This window comes from Perna viridis, chromosome 7 (genome assembly GCF_037379345.1).
Source record: "Perna viridis isolate PV_CMFRI_1.1 ecotype Kerala chromosome 7, ASM3737934v1, whole genome shotgun sequence".
Lineage (NCBI taxonomy): Eukaryota > Metazoa > Mollusca > Bivalvia > Mytilida > Mytilidae > Perna > Perna viridis.
This window is the reverse complement of record NC_142451.1, coordinates 34852907-34868322: the sequence shown is the minus strand read 5'-3', so window position 1 is coordinate 34868322 and position 15416 is coordinate 34852907. Positions and strand designations below refer to the sequence as shown.

The 15416-nt window shown below is 35.4% G+C and overlaps 1 protein-coding gene across 4 annotated transcripts in view; it reads right to left on the bottom strand.

Annotated features, from left to right (window-relative positions):
• The window catches only part of LOC148612439 (uncharacterized), a 128596-nt gene that overhangs the window by 11122 nt on the left and 102058 nt on the right, over positions 1-15416 (bottom strand). For 3 of the 4 annotated variants that reach the window (XM_088593860.1, XM_088593857.1, XM_088593861.1), the window contains 4 exons: positions 8069-8098; positions 5984-6133; positions 542-553; positions 131-302 (listed from right to left, as the gene is read on the bottom strand). In XM_088593860.1, coding sequence (XP_088449986.1) covers positions 131-302; positions 542-553; positions 5984-6133; positions 8069-8098 — 364 coding nt within the window. The remainder of the gene's footprint in view (positions 1-130; positions 303-541; positions 554-5983; positions 6134-8068; positions 8099-15416) is intronic. The other variant, XM_088593858.1, reaches the window with a different exon arrangement.

The window sequence follows — 15416 nt, the reverse complement described above, 5'->3', positions numbered from 1 at the left end:
TCGGAGATCAATGAAGACGATTTTGTAAACCTTTCCTGACTACTGTGACAAAGCTTAAAATACCAAGTTTGCCACCTTATATTTTCTTACTCACTGATGACGAAAAACTACAGATTACGGAGTCGCTTACCTTTTGAAAACATCTTGGTTATTATTACCGTCCCTGTGCATATCTGTCATGCAGTAATCAAATCCTACTGGGCATTCTTGTACTGTGGTACTATTTTCATAAACGTCTTGCAGGGAGCATGGTATACCGGCGTCGTGGTCACCACATACCATACATTTTGCCTTCTTCTGAGCTTTAAGTACAATAACAGAAGTTTGTGTAACATAGTGTTTTTTTAAATAATAACTACAGTATTATTGTTTGGTTAATTCTAAAGTTAATGTATACGAACTGTGTGATATCTTGTCTGGACTTGGCAAACGAAACGTTCTTTTCTTAAATGTTTTGAGAATTTTCGTTTACTTTTGTATAATCAAACAAGCAAGAAGATGAATAAAAAAAATCGCAAAGTAATCATTCACTATTTCTTACCTAGCAAAGAATCTGAAATAGAAACAACAAATATGTTAATGGGTATTTTATGGTCAGTTTAACAAGTACGGCATTTCTTCCACATATTCAACTGAAAAAATGACCGTATTAAAACACACTGAAAAATGCAGCGCGTTATTGTTACAGTGGAAAATAACGGGAACCACAGTTCTCTACAAATACATGTATAATGGTAGAAACCGATTCTCATCAAGACCAAATATCTAAGCTTTCTCCCAATAGAGGGTGAGAAACCTGTTACCAAAAAAAAAGTGTAACAGACGACAGACGGATGGACAAGGTGATTACATACAATATAACCCCAAACAAGTCAAAGAATACCATAAATGTAAGACCACATGGGATAAATATCGGTGAAGACCCTAACAGTGTTAATAATACAATTAAATTTATTGAAACTATACATTTCCTTTCTGCGTAATTTTCTAGGTTTGACCTGAAATATATCAAAACACACCTTAACATTTTTTCGATTTCATAAAAGGCAGGTTAATGCCATTCCCTTCCCCTGTATCTACCTATGTACCCGTAATAAAAAGAGAATAATAAATGTAAGTCCTCAAAAAAATATTACGTCGAACCTTTCTTATTTATATAAATTTGTTAGTAACTCAGCTGGTAGTAGACATTTGAAAAAAAATCATTAAATTTCTCACCACATAGTTTACAATAGTTTTCTTACATTTAACTTAATAACCCCATTTACAACAGATCAATACGGTTACCGCTAGTATGCAACTATATTGAGTAACACTTAAAAATAGAACAAGATATGTGTTGTACGATTTTACCTTATCTCATGGGGCGAATATTATACAATGTAGTATAATTAGCACAGACAACTGATACAGATTTGAACACAAGTTTAAATTTAACAAGTATGGACACAACAGTCAAGCTCTGAAGTAGAATTGAGATTAAATGCTTGACACATAATATGTATTTGCCTAGAAATGATGTGGCTCCTTTTTGGCCCCTAATTCCTAATCAATTCAAGTAATATAGCCAAAAATTAATCACTGTCTTCCTCTTACTGTATGGTACCTTGCGATATAAGTTTATGGAGATCATAAATTATTGTCAGGACATCAGAAAAAAAATGCTTGTTTCTGACCATTTTTGGACCCCTTATTCTGAAATGGTTGAAGTCACAACCCCGCCCCAAAAGTAATCCTGGCCTTTCTGTGGGGTGTGGCACCGTATGTTACAATTTCAGAGATACAATCAATTTTACTAAAGTCATTATCTAAACTTGAAAAAACCGGTTTCTGACCCCTTTTAGGTCTTCATTCATTAACAGTTCAGATTACAACCCATAAATTCAATTTCAACCCTCTTTTAATGAAATGGCACATTATGGTAAAATTTGAAACAGATCCATTCACATTTACTCAAGTTACTGTCCGAAAATAAAGAATGAATTTATCTGGCCCATGTTTGCTGGTATGTTACCTTTTTCTCCAATATCAAAAAGATCCAATTAACTTGAGGACAAGTTATTTTTCCAAATGAATCAGGAAAATGATTGTTCTTGGTCCCTTGATGACCCCTAATTCCTAAACCGTTTAAATCATAACCTCAAAATCAATTCCTGGCTTCCTTTTGTGGTATGGCACCTTTTCGTAAAATTTCATACAGATCTATACTTATATTAAGTTATTGACTGCGCATCATGAAAATGCATGTTGCTTTTTTGTTCCCAAAACCTATACGATTCAAGTCAAAATCCCAGAGGGTAAAATATATATTAGTATCAGACTTCCACTTAATTGAAAAAAATACAATATACAAATAAGGAAAGTTTCGATAAAACATTGTTACAATTCAACAATCATTTCCGCACAACATAATATCAATGGCTAATAAGCAAAAACTTGTGTTTCGAGTGGTAAAAAAATTGTTCACGATCATGCTCGTGATCAACAATTTGATTTCCCTCCTCCTTTACGATCATAAAAGTGTTATTGAATTTAATTAATGAAAATTTTATTATTAAATGGACTTTTAGAACTTGTTATCTTAAATGGTGAAGTCATGAATGATTATGCTAATAACCAAAATTAATACTTAATTCGTTTACATTTGTGAAAAGATGATATTTGTTTACATAGCTTAGGTGCTGAAACATGGAGGGGTACTACACGCTTTTAGAGAATTAGTGGAAACTGTGGGGTTTAACTAGTTGGCTATCATTGGGAAATATAAAACATTTAATGTTATTTTGACGGAGAATAGTCTAGAACCCGAGTCCGGCAACTATAAACAGACCTTTATTACTCATTATGCATCGTATTACCCATCACACTGTCCTAAATGATCGTGAACAGATCGATAATATGTGTCAAGTATTGCAGCTTGATCGTGAAAAGAGCAAGTTAACGATCGTGAACACAACTATTTGTATTTTGTCGACTATTTCAACAAAACTGCAACTTTCACATAAAAAAATAAAAAAATGTCAAGTGTCTAATGGTATAAATAGTTTGTATGTCCTTTGGTTATAGGAAGATGGGATCAGGTATTGTACCTTTATATCCGCCTTCAATAAAAGTTTTCCATAATGAAATACATATTTTGCGGTATACAGCGTTTTGAATTTAGCATCGTTAGTAAGCACCAGGGTACGCGGATGCCAACTAAACAATAAGTCATGTGCTTATCAACTTCAGCCACCAGAGTTGTGACCAGGAATATGTATCACATCGATTCAGTTACCATCCAATAACTAAAGCACAAGGTTACACAAAGACTAAAACACGTAACACGCGAGATAATACATTTCCTGACCATGGAGATTAAAGTAACAATTTAAAGTAAACAGTCAAGTCGCTCAAGTATGAACTCTTAATCAGGCATACTTCTCTCGTATGGTATTTTTTTTTACTTCAGATAGTTTGTATTTTGTAAATCAACAAATACAATAAGTTTAATGGATTCTATCAAATTGTTTGACAAGTACAACTGTCTTGGTTACACAAAAAGCCAATACTTCGATTATAAAACCAAGCCCTGTATGTATTCAATTCATGTTTGGACAACGATATACATTCCTATACACGCATTTCAGGAATTTCATAATATCAAAGGGTTCTTGGACTATAACGAAATGAGCGGACGAACTCCTAACGAATTGAACGAAAAAAAAAGAGAAAAGTGACCCGGCATCCATTTGTCAGATAAAAGATTTGATGTTTTGAACGAGCTAAAAACGAATACCTAACGAGTAAAGCGGATTCAGAACGTTTTCTAACATTCGAAGAACGAACACGAAATCGACAACGGACCTAACTCAAACGTTCTGTATACGTATCGATGACGATTTTGACGCATCGAAAAGGGGTAGTTTACTAACTAACGCAAAGCGAAGGCACAACGAATTAAAGTACTTTTTTTTTTTGGTAATTGAATGCAAGAAAAGCATTTCGTTTTTTCTTTTGCATATGAGAATAAGGTAATTAAAAGAATGTTGCAGGATGTTCAATGCATGTCGCTCGAAATACCAAAATAAACGAATGATTATCTATTACACGAAATTGTCATTCTGGTCATTTTTTATATCTTTCAGCTATAGGAGCTTGCCTCATTGGAAGAGTTCTACTACATTGTCCATGTATTGTTCATATCACAACTCATACATTATGCCAGAGCTTGCCGAAACTACGCAAACTTTTTTATATCGCGCTAGAATTCTAACAAACAAGCTTCTGGAACAGGGTTATGTTGCTACAAGATGGAAGTTATCACTACATAAGCTTTATGGTCGTCATTATGAGCTCGTAGACTGTCACGGTGTGTCCATATGCGCCATGAAAACGGATTTGTTCAAAGTGTCATAGTTTTCCTTTCCTCTTTCGTCTACCCCGGACTTTTAATGAGCAACTAGGTTTCTAGAAAAGTAGATAACGCCTACCTTACCGGTTCACCTAGTCCATGCTTCAAGGTTTTAGTGGAGTTCGAGTTGCTCATTTGCTTTTGCTACTTTGTATGTATGATTTTAGTTACCTTATGTTCTTTGTTATGTATGTCTGGTCTTTGTCCCTGGATTACATTCATTTAATTACCGCTATAACCTTGGTTACTTGATTATTCTACCATGTTGATTCATGGTAAAGATTTCTTAATTGACAGCTTGTGTCTTTGCATCATAAATACTTGGTCTTCTCTGATATCTTAGTTTTGTTTGCTAGACCTCATTTATCATTGATATTATGACTTCACTCTCTTATACAAGAATATCATTGTTACAACTCTTAATTCCAAATTCATGTATATCAGTGTTTAAAGATTCAGTATCAAGACCTTAACTATTGTATGGCCATACTTAGTAAAGTCATGGTATGTCGACTAGACTTGCCAATGCATTCCATAGAATAGTGTATGCGCTCTTTGTTTCTCGAATTTCGCTATATCTTGATTCCCCAACAACAACATGTGTCGGTAGATACTACTAACGTATCATACTTATTTCATTTTTCTTTGCATTTTTACCTTAAAATTTATAGAATTGAAGAATTTAGAACGATACAGTAAATTAAAGGAAATCAGCCTTACAAACAATGGCACACATTTGGAATAAAAAAAAGTATCACATTTAATTTGAAGTTAATAAGATTCGTTATTAGAAGTAATCTTAGGGTTGGATCTATAGTCCATGTTCGGTCTCAATCTCACCAAAGCGATAGTTAGGTTTCACTGGTATCACATGTTTTTTCGTTTTGTTTAATACCAAAACTTATTATCTCTAATAACATGAATAATATCCTGAGAAATCTGTAGATAACCAAAACTTACTTAAATTCTGTGGTCGAGTTTTCAAATAAGAAGAATAAACATACAAAAATATGCAGTTGCTTGTATGGAGATTTGTAAAACGCTTACTCTACAAGTCAAACATGAGCGGGAAAGCCCCTTCATCTCTATAAAGTGATTTTGATATCGAAATAAAGGTACTAAAATAATGGAACAAAAATGGAAACAAATGATACAACTATAAATGTATTGAAACCTTCATGTAAACAGATTCAATTTTCTGATTACTAGCACTTAACGAATACAACGAGTTATGAACAACATGCAAAATGATCACAAAAAAGTTTTTTGAACGTGTTCGACAATTCGTTGTCATTCGCCAAAAACTTTTATGCTTGCACAAATTTGTGCATTTCTTTGACGTTCCTTGATCGTTTTACAAAATTGCAGTTCTTTCCCAGTTCGCTGGACAATTTGTTATAATTTAATTGTATATGAGACGTAAGTACATGTTGGACTGATAAATAACTACTTAACGTGACTTAACTACTTTTATTTTGTTCAGCTGATCCCTACTAAATTCATATATATTTTTTTTTCATCATGAAAATCATATCAAAATTAGGAAGATTTCCCGTAAATGTATGACCTCATCTATTATAAAGAACTTACCTAAATATTCTTTACAAACATTACACGTCTTAGCGCAAGTTGAAATAACATAGGAATGCGAAACTGACGGGGAGCAAATCTGCTGACTGAATAACCTACATCGGCTGTCATGATCCATACACACGATTGGACCAGTTGTAGAACCACTTCCTGTCAAATAAAATCACAGATGAAAACAAATTTAAGTTATCAAAATCATCGCTCAACGGAATAACAATTTGAACATGTTCTTGTTTAAACTTCAGGTAGCTCCCATTACACTGGCCCACGACCTCACTATACGCTCTCCGCGACCTCTACGATCTACAAGATCGTAGCGGAATCGTGGGAACAAGAAAAAAAGTTTCCAAATGTGACAATAACCACACGTACCGATGTCATTTCTAGCACGACTGCAGCAGCATGACCTTCATGCGTCTAGTACGTTCCTTCCACGACACTCCAACTATATTGTGGTACGATTCTACCACGACATCTGACAGCTCTCGTACGATGTGGATATGATTAATACGACACCGCTAAGTTCTCAGTACGACATTATTACGCGCATTACGTTTATCCCACTACTCCACTACGCGCAACGCGATTGTCCTATTACGTTCTCTCACGACCTGATATCATTCCTGTTACTTTTGTCTTGATTTCATACCTGTGACTTTGGTTTTATTTCTACTCTTTTTGTCTTGATTATGTCATATAGAACTTTCCTTTGCTAGAAACAACATAGACTAGGCAATTCTTGCACAGCTAGCCATATGGCAAGGGCAACATATGGTACTGAATAAAATCGTACTGGCTTTAACGCATCAGACGAAACCGTCATCGCAGAAGTAGAAAGCAAAGATCAGTTTGGATGAGGCCCTGGCTCTCGGCAGAGAGAAGATTGCATTTCGGGGATTGGGATCAACTTATGACAGACTAACGCCTGGAAGACGAGCCATTGTTCTTTAACTATGTAAGACTGGAGCCACGAATGTTTGATGAACTTTTTAGTACGTCGGACCAAGGATCACTTACGCCAAAACCAACTTCAGAACACCGTTAAAACCAGGTTTTAAATTGGGAATTACTTGGAGATATTTGGCTACTGAACACAAATATTCAGCGCTCCAATACAATGTAACAGTTCCGGGTAGCACGGAATACGATCAGTCTCCTTATTCCAGAGGTATATCGAGCCATAACCGAAGAGTACAAGGACGATTTGGTATTGTGCCCGACAACAAATGACGAATGGAAAGGAGTGGAGGACGAATGCCTAAATAGATGGAACATTCCACATGCCTGCAGGGCTCTAGATAAAAACAAATGTTTTTTCTCTATTGTTTTGATGGCACTTATTGATGCTCAATATAAGTTTTGTGAATCGATGTTGATGGCATTGGTTTATACTAGATCATGAACCTATTGACAGAGAAACGCCATACTTCATACTTGGAGATTACGCTATCGGTCTTCGTACTCTCCTAATGGAACCGTATTCTGAAAGGGGCTTGACAGCGTTTTTTTCTCAAGAATTCAAAGGGTCTGATAATCCATAAGTCTTTCTTTGTCATTTCAGGGGATCCTTATCCGGAACTAAAGTGACTAAGCCGCCCAGATCTTGTCGGTAAACTACTGTACCAGGTTCGAAGTAATGCTACTTCCTTATCCACGTCTTGGGCCTTTGTTCACCATTATGCTTTTTTTTCGTGGAATTAGTGTTATCGTGGCTCAGTGTGACGGGGGCTCTAGACATACTGGGACCTTGAAATATATTCATTGCAAGGAAACAGGAAAACTTGTAAGAAATTAATCAAAATCATCATGGGTCTAATTACTCCTTGACCTATTTGAACTAGCTAGAATCGACAGGAAAGTAGTGAAAAATTTCAAAATGCACCGCTTTAGTTCGATAAACAAACAACCTATCTCATGAAGATAATTTTTTTTTATTTATTGATGATATTTGGTTTTACGAATTAAAATAAGATATCGTTATGAATAGTTTCACTTCACAATTGGATTTATATGATAATTTTAGGTCAAAAATCTGCCTTTATGGTAAATATTTGAGTTAGTTTAGCTTAGACATAATCAACTTACCGACAATGGAACCGGTAGATCCTGCTGATCCTATAAATTATAACGTTTGTTATATATCTATATAATATTTCAATGTTTTAAGCAATTCTGTTGATAAAAAGTAGACTCAAAACATAATACCATTAAACATTCTTTTCATATCCTAACTTAGAAGTATAGTTTTTTTCTTTTTTGTTTTTTTTTTGTTTTCCTTCATAATACATCGGTTACATGTCCACGATCAGTAACAATGGTCCTTGGTAGGCTTTAACTATAGTCCTCGGGCATTGCCTTGGTTCATTACAGTCTTCCCTTGGTTACATACCTTGGACATATGACTGGTCCATTATGGAAGAGTAATCAAGGGAACCAAGGTTATAGCGGTATTCAAAAGAATATAATCCAGGGACAAAGACCAGACATGGAAAACAGACACACACAAAAAAGAACATAAAGTAACTAAAACCATACATACAAAGTAACAAAAGTAAATGAGCAACTCGGAAAAACACATTTATCAATACATACACATGTATGTACTACCATAGCATCAACCATATGTTCACCTTCCAATAGCTTGAACTATGCTGTATGTTGATAAGATGCTTGTAAAGTGTATTTTTTCTGTATTTTCAATTCTTGAAATTGTAGACTTTTTTTAAACATTATTCAAGATAAATTATTTAACTTTGTATCATAGTGCATTTTTCCTCTTAGGGTCAATGTACCTACATGTAGTATGATATTTTTGTACGATGTATAGAATAATAGTTTCTTTCGATTTTGATACTGACAATATCATGTGGAATATCTCGACGAGCACGTAAGCCCGAGTTGGGATGTTCCACATGATATTGTCAGCAACAGAATCCAAAGGAACTATTATTCTGTTTTCCGGTAATCTAATAATTCAATGCTAAATTAAACCGATACCAAATCTGTATTTATTTTTTTTTAAATGGATACTTTTTATCGAATTTCCCGGTTATTCGCGACATTAATTATGTACTTGGATACGATATAAAGTGTAAGTATTTGTAAGAATCGGGCAATATTGGAAAAAATCAGAAACATACATGTAAAAACCCTACCGATCCGACAAAATAATTTCAATCAAGGATGTTTTCTCTACTTGGAACGACTATTACTTTATCTCTTCATCGCTGGATTTGTTCAGAATTTGTTAAATGGAATGTTTGAAAAACGAGGTATTTGACAGAGCAAATTGCCATTGAAATGTATATTTCGGTACATTTCAACGAAATTATAACTCCTTTTACCAACATGATATAGAAATATGTCTTTTATCCTTGATTCTAATGGTGCAAATATTCAAATTAAACCATCAAAATGGTGTTTTTCATAACATGTTTCACCCACTGCCTGATTTTTACAGCGACTGACACGTAAACCATGCACCCAATCGATTTTCATTGGAAAATAAGGTCAATGGGATTTATGTCAGTCATGTTTGTTTTGCATATTTTTTTGTGATATTATAAGTGTGTATGATCTGAAAAATACCAGACGGAAACATCAAAAGAAAAAAAAAGACAAATTGCCGATAAGCAAGTACTTCGTTTATGAATAATAACTGATTTGTAAGGAGAAAGAGTAATCAAGGGAACCAAGGTTATAGCGGTAATCTAAAGAATGTAATCCAGGGACAAAGAGCAGACATGGAATACAGACATTCACAACGAAGAACATAAAGTAACTAAAATCATACATACAAAGTAACAAAAGTAAATGAGCAACTTGGACTCCACTAAAAATTGGGAGCATGGACCAGGTGCACCGGTAGGGTAAGCGTCCTCTGCTTTTCTAGAAACACCCGCTGAGTTGCTCAAAAAAGTCAAGCCCGGGGTATATACACCGTTGAATACATCAGTTTTCATGGTGCTGATGGGAAAGTTAACAATTCTGTATGAAAAGTTATCACGTTTGTCGTAAAGTTTGGTCAATAGTTTTCCTTTACCATCGATTTCTATGTGTAGGTCAAGATATGAGGCTGACTTCACAGTGTCTGTAGTATCTTTTATCTCAAGTTCGTTCTTTGGGGTAGATGCGATATATCAAATCCCCGAAATTAGGATTGTTTAAAGATAATACGTCACCTATATAGCGGAAACTGAGATTAAAGGATCTAGCCAAACGATATTCTTTCTTTCGGATCAAATCAGCTATAAAGTCAGCCTCATAAGAGTGAAGAAATAGGTCAGCAAGGAAAGGAGTACAATTTGTTCCCATTGGAATGCCGACCGTTTGTTGAAAAACAGGTCCACCACACTGGACAGATATGTTGTCGATTAATAATTCCAGCGCCCCGTGCAGGTCCGGGTGTCAAAAGAATAGGCCTGCAGCAGCGCTAAGCTTGTGGTAAAAGGCGACTAAATAGTGCTTAGAAACCTAGCCGGGGGCTAGGCGCTCTGCCCACAGAACAACTGGGATGTGTGCCCCAGGTGGTGGAATGGAGTACCCCTGGCGTGTTACATGCTGGGATTGTCAGGCTGTAATACGGAAAACCCGACGTGACCAGAAGGACCATATTTGAATGGAGAGTTTTTGCAAAAACAGTCAGGTGGTTTAGCCTTGAAATCCTCAATCTCGAGGTTCTGCAATAGCCTTTTATAATTGAAAATTTTGGATGCAATGGGTGAGGTATAGGAATATGAAATAATTGGTATGGATTTCTCTTTGAAATATGGGGGGATTTTGTTGACTTTTCACACAAACTGGTTTAAAGAGTCTGTGGAAACCAATATCCCAAATAATGGCAACAAGTCATAATGTATAATGATGAGGTGGGGTCAGAAACAGGAGTGTCAAGACTTGTTTTGTAATGGGAGTGTAGTAGAGTGAGAGGTATAGGATATAGTTTGGTTCTAATGTGATGAAGTCCAAAAGGTTTTTGTATGAAAGGAAGGAAACCATCTATGGAGACATCATGTAACTTAGGTGACGTATAGTGGCGATGGCCATGACTCCTTTCCCGTCTTGGATTTTTGTCAAATAAATTCATCACATTTATGCTATTTTTATATTGGCTTGAAAGGTTTCCTATACTTTTGATGTTGTCATTGCATCCGTAAGGTTATTGCAGTACCAAGTCTGCGTATCCAACACTCCTCTCTTTTCCTACGAAAGTTTTTAATTAGAACGGGACTGTTCTAGTTATAGTGGATAAGGTACGAATGTGCATGGTTATAATAAAGCACATAAGTGAAAGAAATATCGGATATCGTAATCGTATAACCCACTGTGTCACTTAATCTGGAATCTAAAGATAGATCATTTGAGCATTTGTAAACAATAGGGAAACGAAATTTAGACACATACTATGTCGGTTTTTCATCTCACCTGACCTGTTACACTCAACCGAATTTCTTGTGTCATACAACAATAGAATCGGAATGAAATACAGTCGAACCTCGTTAAGCCGAAGTCGAAAGGACCATGCAAAAATATTCGAGTTTACCGAGGTTAGAGTAATCCGAGGTCAAGGATAAACCGGATATACTAGTAGATTGGTCCATGATTCTTTCTGTAGTTACATCATTTGTTGTGCTTGTACATGTACATGTACTTCACTTTACACGGTACTTCGTAATGTCAAGCGTTTCATATCGGAAGATATTTTTTGTATGTTGCATATCATGTTTGAAAGACTGAACGGCACCGAGTGTTTTAGTGAAATTTCCTTTTTATTTTTTCTATATCAAAAACGTCATAGTTCATAACATGCTGCTTTGTTTGATTCGCAATCAGGAGTATCGTCAAACCATGTGCTCTACAATATTACCATAAAATTTCAAATTCACTAGCGAAACGAATGTAGTTGTTGAAATACCCTAACTATCGTCTGTTTGATGTTTCATTAAATAGTCAGATACCATTACAATTCATCTGTATTTCTTAAAATATTTTCAAAATATCAAAATATCCGATGTCACTGTTAGTGTAAATTCCCACGTGTTATTAATAAAATTCGTTTCTTTTAACAACACGCGCAATTTTAAATTAATTAAATAAACAAATCAAACCGTAAAGAGTGTCAACAAATTAAATTTAAAAGCCACGCTAGCTGTTGTTAAAACCCACTTCGATCATGGTTTGTAATAAAGCGATCAGTTTACGGACTAATTTGTTGACTTCGAGACATCTGGGTTAATTAACCTCGAAGTCCTATCGAGTGGAATGATTGTTTACCTCGAGTTATCCGAGGTTTCGATTCATCCGAGGTAAAATTGTATTTGAGTAAGGGGAGTTTTCCTGGGACTTCGTAATTAGTTCGAGTTATCCGAGATTTCGACTAATCCGAGTTCGACATATCGAGGTTCGACTGTAAGGAATCTATCTGTATCTGGCAAAAAAAATCGTGAGGGGTAGTGGAACAAAATAACCTTCAGCCGACTTTGACAGATTAACAAATTTCACCGCACAACATATTTATAATATGATTTTCTTGGCTCATCTGACGATTCATTTCTTTTTCCAACAAAATTTGGGACAAATACGGTAATACAAATTATCTTGTCAAATTTTAACAAATTTGGTTGCGGTTAACAGGTTGGGCAAAACATTTTATAGTTGAGTTGAAAGGTGTCAGGAAATGATCATGTGTTTCACCAGGAGAAATCCCAATAAATCGAAAGTAAAAAAATCGCGTATTTTAAAACCTGTTTTATCAAACAAATCTCATAGAAAACGTATAATAGCAATTTTAGTTATTTCAGAACAGTTTTCATCTGTGGCAACATTCCTTCAGCAACTGCGTATGGAGTGTTCATATCACAACTCATACGTTATGCCAAAGCTTGCCGAAACTACGCAGACTTTTTGTATCGCGCTAGAACTCTAACAAATAGTCTTCTGGAACAGGGTTGTGTTGCTACAAGATTGAAGTCATCACTACAGAAGTTTTATGGTCGTCATCATGAACTCGTGGATTGTTGTGGTGTGTCCATCTGCAGCATGAAAACTGATTTATTCAACGGGTCATGGTTTCCCTTTCCTCGTTTGTCTACCCCGGACTTGACTTTTTATGAGCAACTCGGCGGGTGTTTCTACAAAAGCAGAGGACGCTTACCCTACCGGCGCACCTGGTCCATGCTTCCAGAGTCCGAGTTGCTCATTTGCTTTTGTTACTTTGTACGTATGATTTTGGTTACTTTGTGTTCTTTGTTTTGTATGTCTGTTTTCCATGTCTGGTCTTTGTCCCTGGATTGCATTCTTTTGATTGCCGCTATAACCTTGGTTCCCTTGATTACTCTTTCTGTAGAATGCAAGACTTTTTTTAATTTCACTTAATACGGCCTTAACCGTCCTGCGTTGCTCGAAGTAATCGGAAACCTGCGGTTACTCAATCCAATGAGCAACCTTTCTAACAAAATCTTGATGAGAGAATTCATTTGCATATTCAAAGGATTCTGTCAACTAATTTACATACAAAATTGACTTTTGTGACAAAATTCAACTATGTCTCACAAAATTGATTTTTTTTACCACAAAATTGAATTTTGTGCCACAGAATTGACCTTTGTGACACAAAATTGAAAATGTGTAGTATGTTATAAATTTTGTTAATCTGAACTCATTTTTGTTGAACAAAATTGAATTTTGAGTACAAAACCACAAGAATCCCATTCGGCTCCCCGTAACTAGTGGGTCAAAAGACATCTCCGGAAGTAAATCGTCTAATCATCAAAGGTAATAAGCGAAATCGAGGTAAGATACTTTGTCGGTAGTATATCTAAATCGTTAACTGATTTGGAATACGTTTATTTCTAGAGCAATGAAACGCTAAGGTGACATTTATACATTTTTTTTCGAAAACCCGAATTCAGCAACAAGCTTAGCCAAGTTGAATGTCTCATGTGAAAGCAGTAAGATTGTTTGCAATCGCTTTTTAGGCCAAGAGGAATACAAATTCAAAATGGATTCTTCGGAGCAAATTTGCGCCTCGAAATATATCATGACTCTTTCGTCTGAGAATATAAAATCTTAAGTACGCTAGACACTCTGAACTGAATGTCTTGGTAATGTGGATAATGGTATTGTCATTATACCTAAATGAGTGTCTAGTAAATAACAACATTCACCTTTGTGCTTTATCTGAACATTGGCTTAGATTTTATAACACTCATTTTCTACAGCAGATAAATACAGATTACATATCCTATTCAAATGGTTTCCTTGATTACTCTTTCGTTATAGCGGAAATAAAAAGAATGTAATCCAGGAACAAAGACCAGACATGGAAAACAGACATACACAACAAAGAGCATAAAGTAACTAAAATCATACATACAGAGTAACAAGAGCAAATGAGCAACTCGGACTCAACTAAAAACTAAGAGCATGGACCAGGTGCACCGTTAGGGTATCGACTATTTGAATTCGTTTTCACGTGAGTTGACAAATTACCGAAAAGGTGTAGCATTACTCGTTCATAGATGAATCGATCATTTTGTAATCAGCAAAATTTATGTTTCTGACTGAATAATTGGCATTGAAGAAAGTCTGCCTGTGGAACCAGTATTTTCGTATTTTCAGAAACATACCTGCTGCATCTTTTCCGATATCTCCATTCAAAGAACATGCCGATCTATACAACACCTAGCCAAGAGGGGCGAATTATGATATTAGGCGACATTAATGTGAAGATACGAGGCGAATGTTAAGCCCCACCCGAATGACAACCGTAGCAAGTACTTTAAAAATATTGTAAAGGACCTTTACACTTATTCAAAATAATCAAGGGAACCAAGGTTATAGCGGTAATAAAAAAAGAATGTAAGCCAGGGACAAAGACTAGACATGGAAAACAGACATACACATCAAAGAACCTGAAGTAACTAAAATCACAAATACAAAGTAACAAAAGAAAATTAGCAACTATGACTCCACTAAAAACTGGGAGCACTGTTACCTGATTTGCACGAGTCCGGCTTTTACATTCCATGGATACCAGCATGGTAAAAATCTTAGATGATTTTAGCATAAATGTCATCCTTATTTGTTCTTTATTTATCAACGGTTTTTATCACTGTTCCAAATACAGACCTTAACCCAATAATTGCATGGAACAAAGTCGTAAGAAATGGAACAATTACTGACAATACGTTTGCTGTGTCTCAAAATGTGTAGTCACTCGTGGATTATACTCTCGACATTTAATCATACTACAACAACAAAAAAAGGTTTTTGAAATGTCAGATGTTGCCAACATTGCTAATTGTCAAATTTCGGAACCACTTGAAACGTATTGGAATACAACTTTATCATGATTTTACCAAGGAATATTAAACATTCACAACTTCTGGATTCAGGAAGAACGTCATCGTGTTAATTATAATATAATTAACAT